The sequence below is a fragment of the Chlorocebus sabaeus genome, chromosome X (assembly GCF_047675955.1).
Source record: "Chlorocebus sabaeus isolate Y175 chromosome X, mChlSab1.0.hap1, whole genome shotgun sequence".
NCBI lineage: Eukaryota > Metazoa > Chordata > Mammalia > Primates > Cercopithecidae > Chlorocebus > Chlorocebus sabaeus.
In genome coordinates this window covers 56,413,912-56,435,013 of record NC_132933.1, presented here as the reverse complement: position 1 = coordinate 56,435,013, position 21,102 = coordinate 56,413,912, and the positions used below count along the sequence as shown (strand labels likewise).

At 35.8% G+C, this 21,102-nt stretch overlaps 1 protein-coding gene across 1 annotated transcript in view; it reads left to right on the top strand.

Moving 5' to 3' along the window:
- Nucleotides 1-21,102, top strand: part of DIAPH2 (diaphanous related formin 2) — a 904,603-nt gene that overhangs the window by 57,626 nt on the left and 825,875 nt on the right. The window contains exons 4-5 of the mRNA XM_073013533.1: nucleotides 15,556-15,660; nucleotides 20,500-20,520. Coding sequence (XP_072869634.1) covers nucleotides 15,556-15,660; nucleotides 20,500-20,520 — 126 coding nt within the window. The remainder of the gene's footprint in view (nucleotides 1-15,555; nucleotides 15,661-20,499; nucleotides 20,521-21,102) is intronic.

The window sequence follows — 21,102 nt, the reverse complement described above, 5'->3', positions numbered from 1 at the left end:
ATGTGTGCATTCTTCTACTTGTGTATACATTTTCATTCCTTCACCTACTCACAGATATTGCTCCAATAATTTTTTCTTCTCTCTCTACCATTCTGAGCAGCATATAAACATGCGGTCCCATTTTTAAAAAACTTTCTTTTGATCCTTTCTCTATTGTTAGCTATCACTCCACTTATTTACTCTCCTTTGAAGCAAAGCACCTCACAATAATTTTATTTATACGCACTGCTTCCAGTTTTAATCCTCTCACTTTCTCTTCTAAACTCACTCCAACCAGGTTTCCATCCCACCATTCTATCAAAACTGCTCTTATCAATGTCACCAGATATCTTCATGCTGCCAAATCCCGTGGTCAATGCTCAGTTCTCATTTTAATTTTTTTTTTTTTTTTTTTGAGACAGGATCTCACTCTGTCACCCAGGCTGGAGTTGCAGCAGTGGCATGATTATGGCTCACTGCAGCCTCAATCTCCTGGGCTCAGGTGATCCTCCCACCTTAGCCTCCCCAGTAACTGGGACTACAGGCATGCATTGCACCACCATACCCAGCTAATCGTTTTGTATTTTTTGGTAGAGACAGGGTCTTGCTACATTGTCCAGGCTGGTCTTGGACTCCTGAGCTCATGTGATCTGCCTGCCTTGGCCTCCCAAAGTACTGGGATTACAAGTGAGCCACCATGCCCAGCCTCTCATTGTAATTGACCTATCAGCAGCATTCTATGCAGTTGATTATTCTCTCCAATCTGAAACACTTTTTATTTTTGTCTCCTCAACATTCATCTTGTTTTCCTCCTACCTCTCAGGCCACTCCTTTTCAGTCTTCTTTGCTCATTCCTCTTTATGTCCTGAACCTCTAAATCAAATCACACAAGCATGTGAGGTAATGCACATATTAATTAGCTAGATTTAGTCATTCCACAATGAGTATATACTTCAAAACATCATGCTGTACATGCTAAATACATACAATTTTATCTGTCAATCAAAAATCTTATTTATAAATGGACATATTTTTAAGTAACAGTATAATATAATAGGATATCAGAGAAATATGGTTTGATTAAAAGTAACAACCAAAAGTTAAACTGAAAACTTTAAAGATTATATCTCTACTTTGAGAGAAGTCTACTTATACTCTGAATATTATGTATTTTCTATATTATCTTAGTTTGACTGTAATAACCTTACAGTGAACAAATTATTTTATGAATAACTATAGTTTTCATCTACTGTATACTTATGCCTAAGGCATGAAACTAAAACATTTAAATGTATTGTTTCAGTTGATCCTTAGGACAGTACCACAAAGTAGGTAAGATTGTTATATCCCATTTTCAGATAAGGAAAGTGAAGCTTAGAGAGAGGTAAGAAAATTGATTCATTAACTTGACTAAGCTAGTAAGTAGCTGAGCTGAAACTTAAATTTAGGTACATAAAAATATAAAACATTGACATTTTTGTAACATCTACCTTTAATAATGCTTCATTTAGGCTAAATATAAAATTAGTACATTTTCCTTGCACACATATTGAGGAGAAGTAGAAGGCAAATCAGAGGTACATTAGAGTGGTAGGTAAAGCCAGCCTGGGATGGATTATTTCCTACTGATACTGGAACATTGTCTGTAATTGCTTTTTACAGAGCATCAGTTGAGAAGAATGAGTCCAAATATCTAGCAATGGAAAACAGTTAAAAATGTCATTATCACAGTTGATTGGGAGAAAGCACTTAAGTCATTCTGTTTCTAAAACATGGAAGTAGACTTCCAGATACAAAATTTCTCCTTTTATATTTCACTCCTTGTTGGTGTCTTTCCTTGTACAAATAATGTAAAAGGTGTTCTTGTCATATTTGGTGTCTCTTATGACAATCTTCCTTCTCCTGGGTCTTTTGATGGTACCTTTATTGTGCTGTTTCTCTTGATTGGCTTTTCTAGACTTTAGAGAACTATGAAGGTTTAGAATATCTGTTTTCAATACTATATATGTATTTTAGGATAACATACCTTGAGGTGTAAAAGGTTTTTTGGTTTTTTTTGAGACAGACTTTTGCTTTTGTTGCCCAGGCTGGAGTGCAATGGCACGATCTCGGTTCACTGCAACCTCCGCCTCCTGAGTTCAAGCGATTCTCCTGCCTCAGCCTTGCAAGTAGCTGGGATTACAGATAGGCACCACCATGCCTGGCTAATTTTGGATTTTTAGTAGAGATGGGGTTTCTCCATGTTGGTCAGGCTGATCTTGAACTCCCGACCTCAAGTGATCTGCCTGCCTCAGCCTCCCAAAGTGCTGGGATTACAGGCTTGAGCCACCGTGCCTGGCCAAAACGTTTTAAATAATTGCAGCAAATAGCACGACATTATACACAGTAATAATATATGAGATGCTTGACAAGAAATAAATTACCTTATAATTTACTATTTAGAGTTTCTGGGTAATGATGTATTGGTGAAACTTTTGGTTAAAAACTTAACAAAAGACAATATTCAAATATAATCCTTTCTTACTCTGAAAATTGAAACTCTTGTTATGCCTAAGGATCATATCTATCAACAGCAGTTCTCATTGGATGGGCTTCTAGATATAGATAATTGAACTAAATCTAAAATTACTGCAGGACATGTTTTTTTTTTAAAAAAAGGTAGCTCTTTTTACTTAATTACTAATGGATCATTTCACAAATCACTTGATTCTTCCTAGCTAAGAAAACTTTTGAAATAATTTCAGTTAACTGAAAGATCTGAGTAGTCTGGTTTTACTAGTGTATTAGTAGACTACTAGTATCTCATTGACTCTGGCATCTATTCTGTGCATTGGTGCATCGCTTTTTGTATTGTGCTTATTCAATGATGCAATTTCTTTCTTTTTTTTTTTTTTTTTGCGACGGAGTCTCGCTCTGTCTCCCAGGCTGGAGTGCAGTGGCCCGATCTCGGCTCACTACAACCTCCGCCTCCCGAGTTCAAGCGATTCTCCTGCCTCAGGCTCTTGAGTAGCTGGGACTACAGGCGTCCGACACCACCCCCGGCTAATTTTTATATTTTTAGGAGAGACGGGGTTTCACCATATTGGCCAGGCTGGTCTCGAACTCCTGACCTTGTGATCCGCCCGCCTTGGCCTCCCAAAGTGCTGGGATTACAGGCTTGAGCCACTGCACCCAGCCTCAATGATGCAATTTTAAAGGGACTTTCTAAGTAATGGTATCAATGGCTATTGCTGGCAAGTTTAAAGTTCCAAATTTGAAATAAATATTTATTTATTTTTTGTTTTTAGAGACTGGGCCTTGCTCTGTTACCCAGGTTGGATCACGGGTCACAGCAGCCTCAAACTCCTCGGCTCACGCCCTCCTCCCACCTCAGCCTCCCAAGTATCTGGGACTACAGGCATGTGCCAAATAAACGCGATTTTTAAAAATTTTTTGTGGAGATGAGGTTTTGCCATGTTGCCCAAGCTGGTCTCGAACTCCTAGGCTCAAGGAATCCTCCTGACTTGGCCTCTAAAGTGCTGGGATTATAGGCATGAGCCACGGCATCTGGCCTTGAAATTTTTTGATGATTGTTTATTTTATAGAGTTCTTTATTAAGAGAGTGTCTTTCATAGTTTGTAAAACTGAATTTTGTATTTAGAGTATGGTTACTAACTGCTAATTGAAAATTGAGAGGTGGTTCTTTTACTAAAATTTTCAAGAATTAAAACCACTGCTTTTATAAAATTGTTAAAATTACCTGCATGGGGTAAATCACACTTGGTCTTTAAGATTCTTGTCTCCAGGCCGGGCGCGGTGGCTCGCCTGTAATCCCAGCACTCTGGGAGGTCGAGACGGGCGGATCACAAGGTCACAAGATCAAGACCATCCTGGCTAACACGGTGAAACCCCGTCTCTACTAAAAAATACAAAAAACTAGCCGGGCGAGGTGGCAGGCGTCTGTAGTCCCGTCTCTACTAAAAAATTCAAAAAACTAGCCGGGCGAGGTGGCAGGCGTCTGTAGTCCCAGCTACTCGGGAGACTGAGGCAGGAGAATGGCGTAAACCCAGGAGACGGAGCTTGCAGTGAGCTGAGATCCGGCCACTGCACTCCAGCCTGGGTGACAGAGTGAGACTGCATCTCAAAAAAAAAAGATTCTTGTCCCCTCCCCTACCCAGAGTCATGTTTTCAATCTTCCACAAGTGGGTAAAGGTAGTAGGATGAAAACAACACTCCTTCCTTGTTATTATTATTGGTAACTTTTTATTCTTTTTCTTTTTTTTTTTTTCTTTTGAGATGGAGTCTTGCTGTGTCCCTTAGGCTGTAGTGCAGTGGTGCGATCATGGCTCACTGCAGCCTTGACCTTCTGGGATCACACAATCCTCCCACCTCGGCGTCCTGAGTAGCTGAGACTGTATGCATGTGCCACTATGCCTGGCTAATTGTTTTATTGTTTTGTAGAGATGTGGGTCTTGCTATTTTGCCCAGGCTGATCTCAAACTCCTGGACTCAAGCAGTCCTCCTGACTTGGCCTCCCAAAGTGCTGGGGGTTACACTATATTGGTTGCCTATATTTGGTGACTTTTAAAGATGACTGAACTAAAGCGGTTCATATTCATAACTCTTCTCATATTGATCAGAAGCATTTTGTATTGCCTCTAATTAGGATTGGATGAAATATCTCCTCAATTCTACTTTAAATGTAAGGAAATTAATAATGCTGTAATTGAATAACTCTTCAACATTTTAAGTTGTCATAACCTTTGAGCTTACTGAGAATAACTGAGCTGGTTTTTGTACATTGAGTATACTGCTTAGGGACTGTTAAATGCTTAATAGTGTTTTCATCCAGACTGAATTATGCAATTAGAGTTCTTTTTGGGGAGAGGGGTGTTGGGAGAGGGGAGATTTTCATTTTAAGATTAAAAAAGTAAACCCATAGAAATTTCTTGGGGAGTTCAAGTTGGAATTTGATTTCTATTAGCAGCACAAGGAACTCTCAAGTGGAGGTTCAGGTTACATTGGCAACCTATAGATACATCAATAAGGACTGTGTTCTAATATAGGTAATTAAATAGTTTGTCTCATGCAAAAGATGAGGTTAGTGATGATTTATGATTAACCTCTAGCCATATTTCATTTCAACCTAATTTATTAAAGGTAATGTTTAATATATGGTTATACATGCAAATTTGATGTTTTACACTCTTTTCTATTCAGCAATTTATATTAATATACTTTGCATTTTTGTCATAATTTAATGATAGTAGTTATATGCAATAAATACTAAATTATTCCATCTGCTAGAACTCTCGTAAGTAATCCCAAAGCTTTTAATTTTTATTCTCTCACTTTTCCCTTTCATTAATTTAGAGAGAATAGTTGTGTTTGAACACCAGGTGTTGTACATTAACCCAAGCATCCTTGTTCTCCATTGACTGCTATTGTGGGTTTCTTTCTCAGCCAACCCTAGTCTTTTAGAAGTTAGTTAGCTTGGATGAATCTTTTCGTGCCCTCAGAATAAGTAATCTTAATTAATAGTTAAGGTAGCACAAAATAAGTTATTGGTAAACTAGGTCTTAAAATCTATAAGAAGACATGGAAATAGTTGTCAGAAATTACTAGATTCTCAGAAATTGTCTAGACAACATACTATCCATAGGCTATATTTACATTTTCAATATCTTTACTCCATATCATTAGACTGAGATAATGCCAGAGGCATTTCTAGACAACATGTTTTATTTTCTTATAAAACTCCCATGAAGAGCTCATAAAAGAGGAGCAAAACTTACCCAGTAAACAGATTTAAAGGTAACTAAATCTGGGTCAATTTTTAATTTTATTGCTGAGCATGATTTTTTAAAAACTTGGCTCTGTTCTTGGTTTGTACAGAGAAATGCTTTCAAAAATATTTCTTCTGTTTCGAAGAATTCTACTAGTATTTATTTGCATGAGTGTATTTAAGCAACTGTTTGTTGATATGTGCAATGTGCCAGGTAGGATGCTACATGTTGGAAGTGTAAAGATGAATGCGGCACCTCCCTTACCCTCAGAGAGCTCAGCGTTTACTCAGGGAGAAAAGTAAATAAATGATTTCCATAGCACTAGGATAGCTGTGAATAGGCTAATGTGGGAACTTAGCCCTGTGCAGGGGCTCAGGATGGAAGCAGAGAACACCACCTAAATACACTGAAACCCAGTGTTAACTTCTCTATTATCCGTCTTTATTTTTTGGCGTAAATGTTCTCAAAATTTGAACAGTTTCATCAAAGTCCCATGCCTTCCATACGCCCAATACTGTTTTAAGGTCTGAGAAGAGAGCAGTGAACAACTTAAAGAAAATCCCTACCATCAAGGAGCTTATGTTCTGGCAAGGGTGATATATTGGAACATAAGGCGGAGTAAGAAAACACAAATTTCTGTGTCACGGTGAAGTTTATTTGACAACTCTTTACTGAATGCCAGATACTTTGTTAGGTACAACAGACATAAAGATGTCAAAGGTACTATCCCTGCCACAAGGTTTTTTTTTTGTATATCCTGCTAAGAATGGTTTTATGTTTTTAAATTGTCACCCAAAAAAGACTGTTTTGGGGCACATGAAAGTTATATGAATTTCAGTGTCCACAAATAAAGTTTTATTGAATGTATCCACGCCCATTTGTTTATCTATTGTCTATAGCTTCTTTGTGCTATAGTAGAGTTGAGTAGTTGAGACAAAGACTATATGGTCTGCAAAACCTAAAATATTTACTGTCTGGAAATTTACAGAGAAAGTTTGCCAGCCTCTGGACTAGTCCAAGAGTCTCTAAACCTTTTATTTCCACCTCAGGAAAAAAAAAATACATATATGTATATATATGTGTGTGTATATATATGTTTGAGTAAGTAGCCCTAATATATTTTAAACATTATATACATGCCTATATGTACTAATATTATATGTACATTATAAAATATACACAGTAAAAACAAGAAAAACATGAACAATATTTTAAAATGATTTAAAATGAGTTTATTTCTTAATCATACAAAAGTCTTTGCTGTCATGATTAATAACTTTTTAGTGAGAACTGTGTCACTATGTCATTTTTTATGTCTTGCTTAAAAATAGGCGGTAATTAGAAAGTTTAGCTCCAAGTTCATTTTATTTTGATATTTGGTTTAATTTCTCTCATAATTGAAACATAAATCTGACAAAGATTTGTAGGTTCAAATGGAACAAGTACACCATTAGCAACTTACTAAATTGTAGATTAACTTTTATCAGACCAATCCATGAATCAAGCAAAGATTTCCTGCTGACCTATGACTAGTAAATTCCTGTCTTACTTGACGACAACCAGTTATTCTTGCAACTAATCTGGAGTATTGTATTTTTATATTTCTAAATAAATGGGTTCAAAATGGACTTTAATAAATGGGTCTTCAACAAATACCACTGGGAAGATGAGCTCTTTCCATTTTTTCTTCTACATTAGTAATGTGTAAACCCTCATCCTCATGTTTGTGTACTCATGCCTGTTCCAGACAGTACATCTAACACCAGGAAGAAAGAGGAAGTAATTCAAGCAAGGGTGAAGGGGACTGACTTGGAAGTTGGGTCTGTTGGGACTGACTTGGAAGTTGGGTCTGTCTTTGTGGCTTTTCCAGTAAAGTAGGTTTGAAAAGGAGTTACTTTCTTACTAATTGTTAAAATGTCAAGGAATTTCTTTTCTTTTCATAAATGAAGAATGCCTAACTCATGCTAAATTTCAAGTTTGTTTTTGTTTTTGTATTTTTTTTTTGAGACGGAAACTCACTCTGTCACCTAGGCTGGAGCGCAGCTGCGCGATCTCTGCTCACTGCAACCTTTGCCTCCTGGGTTCAAGAGGTTCTCTTGCCTCAGCCTCCTGAGTAGCTGGGATTACAGGTGCCCACCACCATGCCTGGCTAATTTTTGTATTTTTAGTAGAGATGGGGTTTTGCCATGTTGGCCAGGCTGGTCTCGAACTCCTGACCTCAGGTGATCCGCCTGTCTTAGCTTCCCGAAGTGCTGGGATTACAGGCATGGCACTGTGCCTGGCTAATTTTGACAGTTTTAAAATACTTTATCTTGAAATAACCAGAAATATCTCTGGTTTTCATGTTAACTTCCTATTTCATTTCAAAATATTGTAAATATTTTATTGTATTTGAAATATCTTGCTTTTATTTAAAGAAGAACAATCTTCTTGACTCTATGTAGTACTCTGTGTACTTCAGTTTCAACTTCTTGCAATGGTCTTGAATTTTATGTGTGGGTTTGCCTGACTCAGGACTCCTTCCCTCATAGTTTTTCCACAAAACCTCTTTTTATTAAATAAATAATTAATTTTGGTTATATGTTTTGTCTGTTAAATTGTTCTATTGGTGACTCAAATAAGAGTAGTTTATATATGTCATTATAGAAACAATCTAGCAAATACTATAAGGTGAGATGTTTTTAAAAAGGCTATATTTTTATCCAACTATATAGTAAACCTCCTACACTAATTGTTTAAATACTTGCTTTAGCAAATTTTCAGTAATGATCTATATGTGTCTTCTGATACGTCAGTATTTGCTGACAAAGAAATGTACTTCAGCTTTTTGCCATGTTGTTTTGCATGGATTCTTTCAGCTGCTTTTACCAAGTGTTTCTCTAATGCCATGGTACCTTTTGTCAGTTGTTATTAAAGAAAGAAAATTCAAAATAAGCTTCTCAACACATATTAAGTTTACAAAGTATTGCTAAGGTACTGGATTTGAGTATAACATGATTCTGATTATTGTGGAGAAAATTGACTAATGAGTGAGAATTGAAGAATGAATGAATGAGAATACAAATGAATGAATAGGCAGCTGGTTCAACTTTTGACCTTCTCATTTGATCCTATTCTTATATGGCTTCTCAGTAATAACTTTAAGAATATAATGTTTGCTGAAGTGGAGGAATTTGTCTATAATGGGAAATTGTATCACGGCATGTGAGAAGCTTAAAAAATGGTTTAGTATTTACAAATGTGGCTTTAAAAACATTATAAGTGGTCCATTCTTTAGACTTCAAACAGTGTTTTTTAAAACCACAAAATACTACGTTCTTTCTCATGTATTATAGATATATCAAATGTTAAACATGCTAAAAGCTTGCTTTTGTTTTGAATACCATAGGAAATCAGTATGTTTAGAAATAGTTTCATATTCAATTATGCTGTTTAGAGTTAATATTGAGTTATGAATATTGCTCTATTTAGCTTTATTATTGTAGTATAGATCTGGAGTTAATAATTTGGAAGTGTTAGCTGCCTAATTAGTAATATGTATCTTATTTCTGTAAGAATAAAATGAGTCATTATGGTCTCTTAACATGAATGATACCCATTTCCAATCAACCTCTGCAGCAAATTTATAAGTATAAAAACCTGTTGCTGATTCTAAAGCAAGTTAATATATTTAAAGAAAAGGTCTTAAATATCACATTGGTTCAACAAATATTTATTTATTTATTTATTTATTTATTTATTTATTTATTTATTTTTGAGACGGAGTCTCGCTCTGTCGCCCAGGCTGGAGTGCAGTGGCGCAATCTCGGCTCACTGCAAGCTCCGCCTCCCGGGTTCACGCCATTCTCCTACCTCAGCCTCCCCAGTAGCTGGGACTACAGGCGCCCGCCACTGCGCCCGGCTAATTTTTTTATATTTTTTAGTAGAGACGGGGTTTCACCATGGTCTCGATCTCCTGACCTTGTGATCCGCCCGCCTCGGCCTCCCAAAGTGCTGGGATTACAGGCGTGAGCCACCGCGCCCGGCCAACAAATATTTATTAAATGTTTACTGCGTTCCAGGAATTACGCTTTTTGCTAGGAGTACAAAGATAAGTAAGTTCCTATTCTCAGCTTCGAGTTTAGAGGAGATAGATTTATCACATAATTTCAATGTAAGTGACACATAAGGAATTAATATGGAAGAATAGGATAAGGGTAGTTATTTTCAAATCAGGTGCTTTAGGAGAAATCTTCCTGAAAAATTAGTGGTTGAGCATAGTCTTGAAGTATAATACTTAACCAGATGTGAATTTGGAGGGGGCAAGGATCGCATTAACAGATGGAGAGGATGGTAAAGATGACCACATTTCAGGCAGGGAGAACAGCATCATGAACGAAATAATGAGTGTGTAACAACACAGTTTATGTAGCAAAACTACAAACAACCTAACATTATTAAAACATAAGGGGTAAGATGAAAAGTGGTTAAAACCTGAGGTTGGGAGGTGATAACGCTAATAGCTAGCATTCTTTGAAAGCTAGTTAATATACACCAGGCTTGTCATGCATGATCACACTCAGTACTGACAACATTCCTCTGAGGTGTATAATCTTACATTGCTCTTATTGTCCTGCCTGCCTCCCTACAAAATAATTCTGCGATGGCATGATATCAGCAGTGTGTGCCATTAAAAACTGAATGGGTACATAGTAATGTAGAAATGTCACTGGAAGCACAGAAACTCTCTACCTAGAGACTGCCAAAGGTGACACTACCACACTCTTAGGCCCGGCTGTGAAGTATACAAATACAGACACTTAATCTTGTCAGCGTTCCAGAGTTGATTCTACTTGGAGGATGCAGATTGATAATAACCACATTTACAGGAGAATGAAATTTAACCAGAATTTTTTTAGGCAATAGAGACATAGCCCAGCATATGTGAGCAGAACATAGGGATTTTGATGAAAACAAAAACAATACGAGTCAGCAGAATGATGTACTTAGCCAGTAAGATAATAAAATCAGAGGGTGAATTAATAGAGGTGTAAGTATTTCAAGGTGAGGGAGGTGGACGTTCTTTCCTTCCTTGCATTTGTTAAACCACAGAGTATTTGAGAGAGAGAGATGTGGACACCAACCCATGTTACATGAAGATAAGTTGAGTACTTTAGCCTGGAAGAAGGAATGTGGTCTTCAAATAACATTTATGTGGCTCTTGAATTAATTTCCTTCTGTCCAATCTGACATTTCTTCTTAGTTCGACTCTTATCTCTAGTCACTTAAATTACTTCAGCCCAAATTATTGAACATAAGAAAAATCCACTCTGGCAGGTTTAAATAGAATATAATTTTAGGGGATATTAGGTAGTTCTTGAATTAAGAGAGTTGCAGAAACAGGCTCCAGATAACATTATAGGAATAACTTCCAGAACCACACAACTGAAATACAGTTCCGATTAAGGAGCTCTTATCCCAGAACCATTTGATCAAAATGTCTTAAAGAAAAAGACACAGTTAATGCCATCAGTTCTGTAACAACATCACCTCTGTTGCCAACTACATCAGCAAAATGGATGGCCTATTTGTGGCCTGCTTCCTCACATAGTTCACTTCTAAATCTACACCTCCTATACATGCATTTTATGGGTGGAGACGAAGCCACATGCCTGCACTCTAGTTAAAAGGGAGACTGACAAATGTAGTTTTTATAGATTATACCTTTGTCAGGTGGGACTGACAATGTGAGGATGTATTAAATTGTAGAGGGCATGTTCAAGTGATGTTGGGCAGCAAAACATGATACATGACCACTAGAGTTTCCTGACTGGTCTCCCTCCTTCCAGTCAGATTTTTTTCATCCTTTGAGACTCACAACCTGGTGAAGACATCTCTGACCTTTCCATCTGCCCTCTGTGTTTTCAAAGAATCTGATACATGCCTCAGTTAGAATTATTTGTTACTACTAGACCATAAATTATTTATTCAGCAAGCATACATAGCATTTACTATCAGGTATTGTTCTAAGTGCTTTATAAATATTTAATTTGAGTGTAAAAACAGTCTACCAGATTAGATAGCCTAGCATAGTTTCTGGTGTGTAGTATGTGTTCAGTAAATAAGTGATTCAAAATTTTAAAAGTAGAGAAGAAAAAAGGTCATGCCACCCACCTTAACACACATTATTTTGTTGTACATATTTCATGTCCAGTCATCGAAGGAAAAATTTGGCAAAAATTATACTACCCTAAGATGAATGGGGCTGCCTGAGGAGGTAAGGAGTTCCCTGTCAGTTGAAATAGATACATACGCTAGGCATGGTGACTCATGCTTGTAATCCCAGCACTTTGGGAGGCCAAGGCGGATGGATCACTTGAGGCCAGGAGTTTGAGACCATCCTGGCCAACATGGCAAAACCCCGTCTCTAAAAATACAAAAAAATTAGCTGGGTGTGGTGGCGCATGCCTGTAATCCCAGCTACTTGTGGGGCTGAGGCAGGAGAATCACTTGAACTTGGGAAGCGAAGGTTGCAGTGAGCCAAGATCAGGCCACTGCACTCCAGCCTGGGCAACAGAGCAAGTCTCCACCTAAAAAAAAAAAAAAAAAAAAAAAAAATGGAAATAGATACAGATCGTAGATGAGCATCTGTGGACCACATTATAAGTGCTATCCAACCTAGTTTCGATGATTCTACTTTGATTCAACAATGCCAGAGCCTATGAGAGAGAGAGAGGAAAAAGATGTCTTCTGCCTTCTAGTAAGTCATTAACAAGTAAAATATCCAAATGAGAAATAACATTAGATAGAAAAGTGGGGATAGAGACAGTGATCCAGGTAATTAGGAAGAGAGGTGATATATATATAGATATATATATACACACACAAAATTTATAAGTATTGACTATGAATGAATCATCATAGGAGTTGCTGCAGTGGTTGCAAATATAGATTTTTGCTGTCAACAGTTACTATTCAATAGATAGATGCAGTTTGTCTACTTTCAGGATTGTCTTCCACATTCTCACATATGCATCTTTAAAAATAACTTTGATGCCGGGCGCAGTGGCTCACGCCTGTAATCCCAGCACTTTGGGAGGCTGAGGTGGGCGGATCATGAGGTCAGGAGATCGAGACCATCCTGGCTAACACGGTGAAACCCTGTCTCTACTAAAAATACAAAAAATTAACCGGGCATGGTGGCAGGTGCCTGTAGTCCCAGCTACTCGGGAGGCTGAGGCAGGAGAATAGCGTGAACCCGCGGGGCAGAGCTTGCGGTGAGCGGAGATCACGCCACTGCACTCCAGCCTAGGCGACAGAGCGAGACTCCGTCTCAAAAAAATAATAATAATAATAATAAAAAGTAACTGATACTGTTCTTTGCCAATTAGTTTACTTTATTAAAAAAATAGAATGCTCAGAATTTCTGTAAGAGTAAAGGGATAAAAATACGGATTTTTTTTCCTTAAAAAATGTAGATATGATTCACATACTATAAAATTCACCCTTTTACAATGTGCTTCTTTCTTGCTTCTTTCTCTCTCTCTCTCTCTTTCTTTCTCTTTCTTTCGAGACAGGGTCTTGCTCTGATTTCCAGGCTGGAGTGCAAGTGGCAGGAACACAGCTCACTGCAACCTCCACCTCCTGGCCTCAAGCGACCCTCCTGCCTCAGTCTCCCAAGTAGCTGGGACTGCAGGCGCACACCACCACGTTCAGCTAAGTTTTAAAAAGTTTTTGTAGAAGCGAGGTCTTGCCATGTTGCCCAGGCTGGTCTCAAACTCCTGGGCTCAAGTGATCTTCCTTCTTGGGCCTCCCAAAGTGCTAGGATTATAAGCGTGAGCCACTGTGCATGGCCAAATTAATAGTTTTTTTTTTTTTGTATATTCAAAGAGTGTGAAACTATCACAACAACTTTTAGAACAGTTGTTTCACCCCATAAGGAAATACCATACCCATAATCAGTCATAATCCAAACTCCCTCCTCTTCTCCCCTGGCCCTAGCAACATCTAATTTATTTTTCGTCTCTATGAATTTGCCTATTTTTGACATTTAATATGCACAGAATCATAGAATATGTGATCTTTTATAATGCTTATTTCACTTAGCATAATGTGATTTCAAGATTCATCCAGATTATAGCATGTATCAGCACTTCATTCCTTTTTAAAGCTGAATAATATTTCATTGTATGATATGCCACATTTTGTTTCTCCATTCATCCATTGATGGATGTTTGGATTGTTTCTACTCCTTGGCTATTATCAATAATGATGCTGTGAACATTTGTGTGCAAGTTTTTGTATGGACATATGTTTTCATTTTGTTTAGGTATGTAAACTGGGTCATATGGTAGATAAATCTGTTTAACTTTTGGAGGAACTGCCAGACTGTTTTCCGAAGTGGTTGTATCATTTCTCTTTCCCACCAGCAATGTGTGAAGGTTCCAATTTCTTCAATTCATTGCCAACATTTATTATTTTCCTCTTTTTTTCTAGCTATCTTACTAGAAGTGAAGTAGTATCTCATTGTGGTTTTGATTCACATTTCCCTACTGACTAATGATGTTGAATATCTTTTCCTGTGCTTATTGGCCATTTGTATATCTTCTTTTTTTCTTCTTCTTCTTTTTTTTGTTTTTGCCAGGCTGGAGTGCAGTGGTGCCATCTCAGCTCACTGCAAGGTCCACCTCTTGGGTTCACACCATTCTCCTGCCTCAGCCTCCGGAGTAGCTGGGACTACAGGTGTTCGCCACCACACCTGGCTAATTTTTTGTATTTTTAGTAGAGATGGAGTTTCACCATGTTAGCCAGGATGGTCTTGATCTCCTGACCTCGTGATCCACCTGCCTTGGCCTCCCATAGTGTTGGGATTACAGGCGTGAGCCACTGCGCCCGGCCTGTATATCTTCTTTAGAGAAATGTCTATTCAAGTGTTTTGCTCATTTGTTGTTGGACTTTTGTCTTTTTATTATTGAGTTGTAAAAGTTCTTTGTATATCTGGGTACACATCTATATCAGACATATGATTTGTAAACATTTTCACCTATTCTGTAGGTTGACTTTTCATTTGGTGTTGCATTTTGAAGCACAATCATTTCCAACTTGGTTTTGTGACCCTGTCAAGCGTGTGTTCATATGTCACAAGGATTACTATGAATTTCAAAATGAACAAAAACAATGTGTCTAGTCAAAGTGTTATAAATGTATATATCACAAAATAAAGGTAGATTTCCAACTGAATTAAAGTTTATTGAACCTCAAAACAATGTGTTCTTGTAACTGAATACTTTTCCCTCTAATGAGTGACATTTATTACCGCAATACAGCTGTTTCTGCTTTTTTTCTTTTCCAAATCCAACAACTTCTTGTGAACTTTCTTCAGTGACATATTATAGATATATAGACCCTGCCAATTTGCAAATTATATTTGCTTTCTCAGATAATAGCGATCCTAAGGGAGCATATGCCAAACAGCATTTTGTGTGTGTGTTTGCTATCAAGATAAATAAAGAGCTTTGTTAGCATAGATATCGTGTATATCTATGTTATAAACTGCCAGTTTATTCTGTGGAATGGTTTTAAAAATACTTTCTTCTTTCTGCTCAGTAGTTGGCTAGGTAGAGATGTGAACCATGAATACATGGTACCATTTACACAACACTGGTATCTAGAGTGAAAAATAATAGTGAAGTATCCCAGAAAGGGATTTTTGACGTTAGTCACCACATGAATTAGTATTTTAAGACACAGAAATTATTAATGTTTATTAATCACTTTTGAAGCTCTTAAGTGGAAGTTTATCAATGCTCACAGTATATGTTATTTCTTACAGGAGGACATGAACCTTAATGAAGAAAAAAAAGCTCCTTTACGAAACAAAGATTTTACCACCAAACGTGAGATGGTTGTCCAGTATATTTCTGCCACTGCCAAATCTGTAAGTAGGGAGATTTTTCTAGCACCAACAGAATGAGCAATGAGCTTAGCATCATTCTGCTTAAAAATAAACAAACCTCAGCTCTTCACATTACCTCATTGTACTCCATAGACTGTTCAGAAAACAATTTATATATGTATTACATTTAGTATTAAATATATATTTTTAAACTATTCATCATTAGAAATGAGACACTTCCATTATAACAAGCTAGACAAAGGATACGAAGCTCTGAGGTAATCCAATCCAGTCCTGAGCTTTTGTGTACATACTAAAAATTGACTGCATTTTACAGATATTCTGCTCCAAATGTGGTTAGATGAAAATTTCGGATTTTGAAGAAGGCACAACTTAGCATAGTCACAGCTTAAGTTTACATTAAAGCTGCATGTCTGGTGTCTACTTGCATGAAACTTAGAGCAGTATTTTTTAATTTGCAGTTAGCTTTTTTCTTAATTTTATATGATGCAAACTATGTAAGCTGCCTCATAATTGCTATTGTATAGCTTCATTTAAAGTAAAGGATGTCACCTAATAGGAGCTTTAATCAAATCTGTTTGTGAGTCCCAAGACTTGAAAGTAAAGTTCATTGAAAGGACTTGCTATTAATAGGAAACTTTGGTTTTAGTGGAGTATTTTGCTCTGTTCACTTCCTAATGCACATCCAAATATAGTCTTAAGCTTTGATTTTTTTTTTTTTTGATAAGAAAAAGTTGTATTTTTGAAATAGTAAAATGCATCTTTTACATTTCTGTAAAGAAAAAGCTTTTAATACCTAGAGTTCATAAAACCACTGCATGTGTGTATATGTGTGTGGGTATATATATATATACACACACACACACAGTGATATTTTGTGTGTATACATATATGTGTACACACACGTATACATTTAGCTCATGCGTTTTAAATTTCATAAGTTGACCATTGCAGAAAACAAATCTTCATTGAAAAAATATATTCTAAAGTTATTTGGCTATCCTATTAATGCTATTTCGTACAGCAATTCCAGTGGCAATTACTAATGCATTTTGCCGTGAATTCTACGATTGTATTGATTCTATATTGTACTTTAAGCAAGCTAAATCTGAATGCTGAACTATTTAAACATAACACATTGCAGCTCCACCATAGCAGAGCAACAGCATGTTTTTTAATTTGCTTCTGGTATCCAAGGGCAGAAATATGTTTCAAGTGATAAGTGAAATTTGCCATGAGCATCGTTTTCAATAGAATTAGGTGATGCATAGGGTTTTACTTTGAAATTCTGATGAATCTCTTCTCATTTTTGCACTCAAGTTATTGTTCACGGTAAAATGCTTTAGGAAATGCAGGATGTACATTCAATGTTATTTTTCAAATACCTAAAGGCTGATACACTAGTAAATCTATATGTCTGAATCTGAGTGCAAAGTACAGATAATAATATATGAATAATCATGTGGTGGTTTTAATGATAAGATTTTGTTAGAGTCTCTGACTCATTTGTTGTTGTTTGTGTAAGTGGGACTGAATATAATGATTATATGAAACTCTTATTCCTTGACCTTTTGATTATTACTTGATTTCTGTGCAGAACTTGTTTTCATTTATTCTCATATTATTTCCTCTTCAAGTGACCAAAGAAATGCACACTTCAAGTTATATACTCATTTTTCAGATTAAAATGCAAAAAATTGGATAAATATTAGATGAGCTCACTTGAATTGCATTATTCAAAAGATGGAGATTCAATGTTTCTCAAAAGACATGAAAATTCTATGTTTAAGGCATTAGCCTCAAAATCAGAACTACTTAATGGCCTTTATTTGTTTCATTCAGTGTACATATGAGTACCTGAAATATGCACAGGACTTTGATAAGATTTCTAGGAGTATACATTTTTTTGCTAATATTTTTCATGGCCCAGATATTATGATGGAAGAAAGCATGTTGACAAGCATGTTTTGGAGCTTTCTCACCTTGGAAAGACATTAATTAGTACTGTGTTTTCTATCATTAAAACCACAAAAATTATTTATGTAATTTCCTTTTGAAGGTGAGAGCGTTGGCCTTCAGTGACAAACAATAATCTTTTGACCTTTTCATTATCACAACGCTAAAGTTTACATTTAGAGTAGACATGATAGTTACCACTACTTTATGAAAATGCTTTCTTAGTCACAGCTTTCATTTTGAGGTAACAAAGTTAAGAGCTAGAGTCCCTGATGGAAAAATGCTTTATAGTCACATGTAAAACATGTGAGAATTGTAGTTAAATTTAAACATAAATTGTACATTTTCCCCTTTTGACACCTGCAATAGTCATTTTGTATGGGATCTAAAACCAAATTTTAGATAGAAATGTCTATCATGCTCCTGGGTTCCTGAGTAAGGACATAAAAGTAAAATGAAGCTATACACCAATATGTCGTCAAGACTTGTTTCTAAAGCAAACAAGAGTCTTTTGTAGTGTAATTAACTTCGATAAAATTAGCATGGAAAAGGAGACTCTAAAGGAAACCATAAGATAATAATAAAAACTATTGCTTAGTTTTTTCTTCTTAAAGTCCCATAATAGAGAATGTTAAATTGTGTGAATGTTAAAGGAAAAAATTTGAGTAACTCTGTCCATGATGAATGACCTTTAAATAGAGAGATGGAGAAGAACCTTCTTTCTGCATTTTAGCGTCCATTGTTCATTGTAGGAAGCGTAGTTATGGACCTGACCTAGGGTAATAGGTACATGTAGATAATTTGACCACAAATAACCTGGAAGAGTCTATATTTTCAAAACACCAGCATATGTTTTCAAAAAATGGAAAACCAAGCTTTGTTAATATTGCAAAAGTTGTCCTACTGATTGGTAATCCTGAAACAATATGTTGGTAATTTAGAAGGGATCTCACAGGCACTTCACAGCACATATAGACGTTTATGAGGAAAAGTTATCCACCGAAGTCCCAACATTAGTTTGTCAAATGCCAGTGTCAGTGTCATTCCTAGAATATCAAGAGACTATTTTATTTTGAATTTAAATCATAATCTTTGAAATTTTAAAATATGTAAAGTTATATTTTTTGAGACGTGTGAACCATTGAGAGGCAACATTTTTTTTTTAAATCTCAGTAGGAAATAATTTAAAATAGTGATGCCAGCTACATCTGCAGATTTGTTAGACTGATCTGTATAATGAGTAGTTAAAAGTTGCAGTATACCTATATGTGTATGTGTATACATGTATTATGGTTTTGCTTTTGTCATTATCAGATACTCTTTCAGGTCTTTTCCAGGTATGGTCTGGATATGATCAAACAGTTGAACCCAGACATGGCCAAAATATTTTCTCTTAGCTTCTGTTGGGTACTAAATCTTATCTATTGCTGTTTATGCTTTAGCTAAATGAAGTTATTTTGCAGCGAAAATGAATCATTAAATGGGCCATATTCTGGTTGTTTCACTGAGTATAGACCTGCTTTAATTGTTAACGCAGGCTCACATTCTTTTTTTAGTCTCATGTCTGTGCTAAATAAACAAGGGACAAATACGACCTCTGTCTTTTTGGTGGGAGGAAATAATTTAGGTCAATAGCATATCTTTTAATTCAGAAGACTGTTAATGGCACCAAAGAGGCTTTTATTCAACTAAATAATCACTGCTTGTAAATAGTCTACTGAATGAATATTTAAGAAAGCTGCTTCTCTATTCTGAGATTCATGGATTCTTCTGAAATAATTTTCTTGGAAACTGTCATTATCTTTTTGTATTTTATGATATCCTGTTCAGCATAGGATTCTTACTGGGGTTTTAATTAAATTTGATTTTTATTTCTAAAGCACTAGCTGAAAAATAGAACACATTTTGATAATAACTGCTATTAGATTAATGGTTTTGTATTGTGGCTTAGCTGTTTTTTGGACACTGCTTGATATTCAAGTGGGAATCTGATAACAGTGATTTGATTTATATTTGGATTTTTGCATAAAATTATGTTTAGGACTATGAGTTTACTTCCTGCTTTCTTAAACACAATTCTACCTCTCAGAAATTCTTTTATCACTTATCCATTAGGAAAGCTCAATTAGAGCTGCAGTTTTTGAACTATTTCCTCCTTCTGAACATGTGCATGTTTAGATGTAAAATGCTTCTTTGTCTTCACGTTATGTAGAAAATTCTGATCTTATAATAGAAATGCTAGAATTACCCAGAAAACTAGAATAATAAGCAATCTTTTTTATAATTTTCAAGTATAATATAAAACAGTATTATACACCTTGAATTCATACCAATAAAAAATATTTGTTTTCAACCTAAAGTTTACTTCTGAACTGAATGCATGACTTTAAATGTAACATTTATATTCTAAAATACTTTAATAGTATACCTGCCATAAGAAGGTGTACTATTTCAACCTTGATAGTATACCTGCCATAAGAAGGAAAGAAAAGAAAAGGCAATATTGGGAAAAAAGAAAAAAAACAATTGATAATTTTTTCAGGGGCTATGAGCTGGTAAAAAAATCTGATGCCTGATTACACTTAACCTTGCATAACTTGAGGTTTAGATTATACTATATGAGAAGCCCATTATATAGTACATTTAAAAAATCCTCAAATAGTAATTATCACTTATTTGAGAATCCTTATTCTGTATACTTTACACAGTTTTGAAACATAGTAGAAATTAATATTGATATATCTATTTTAGCCTGTATATCTGAAGTATCAAAAATATAAATAGGGTTAGCTATTTACTAATTTACTAAACACTTAACCTCTGTGAAAAGCTTCTGACTACTAATATTGTTGCTGTTTGTTTTTTTTTACACCATAACCACTCTTCGTTGACCACTGCATGCAGATAGTTGGAAGTAAAGTGACGGTGAGTACAAAAGATGTGTTTTACCCTGAGATATAAATTTGTGGTTTTGTAAATTGTGATTTTTGCTTGTAGTATTTTATATGTTTGGTTCTTTTGGTATATATTTTACCAAAGCAGTGAGATGAATATTATGATCAGGTGATGAAAATTTAGCCTGGGCAAGTATTTTTTTTGTGGTTTTGGGAGATGTTTTAGAACTAGAATATGCTTGTATATTTTATCTTAGAAGTTTCCCCCCCCCCTTTTTTTTTTTGAAGTATGCCTGTGTCAGTCTTTATGATTCTGATGAAATTGTGTGTTTTACCTCAATTTTATCAGGAGGAGAATCCTAAAATGTTGGTTTATGCTAACAGGAATTCTTATTAAAATATATCACTTTGATTTCAGTATCACTGAGCACATAGAGTAATGAAAACAACCCTTTCCATGCAGTCGGGAGGCCTGGATGCTTGTCTTTGTTGGATGCTACTAATCAGCTTTGCTACTTTGGGCAAGTCATGTAATTTCTCTGGGGCTCAATTATTAAATGGATAAATTGAAATGATTAGGTCAAATTATCTTTTAAGGTTCTTTCCGTGGCTG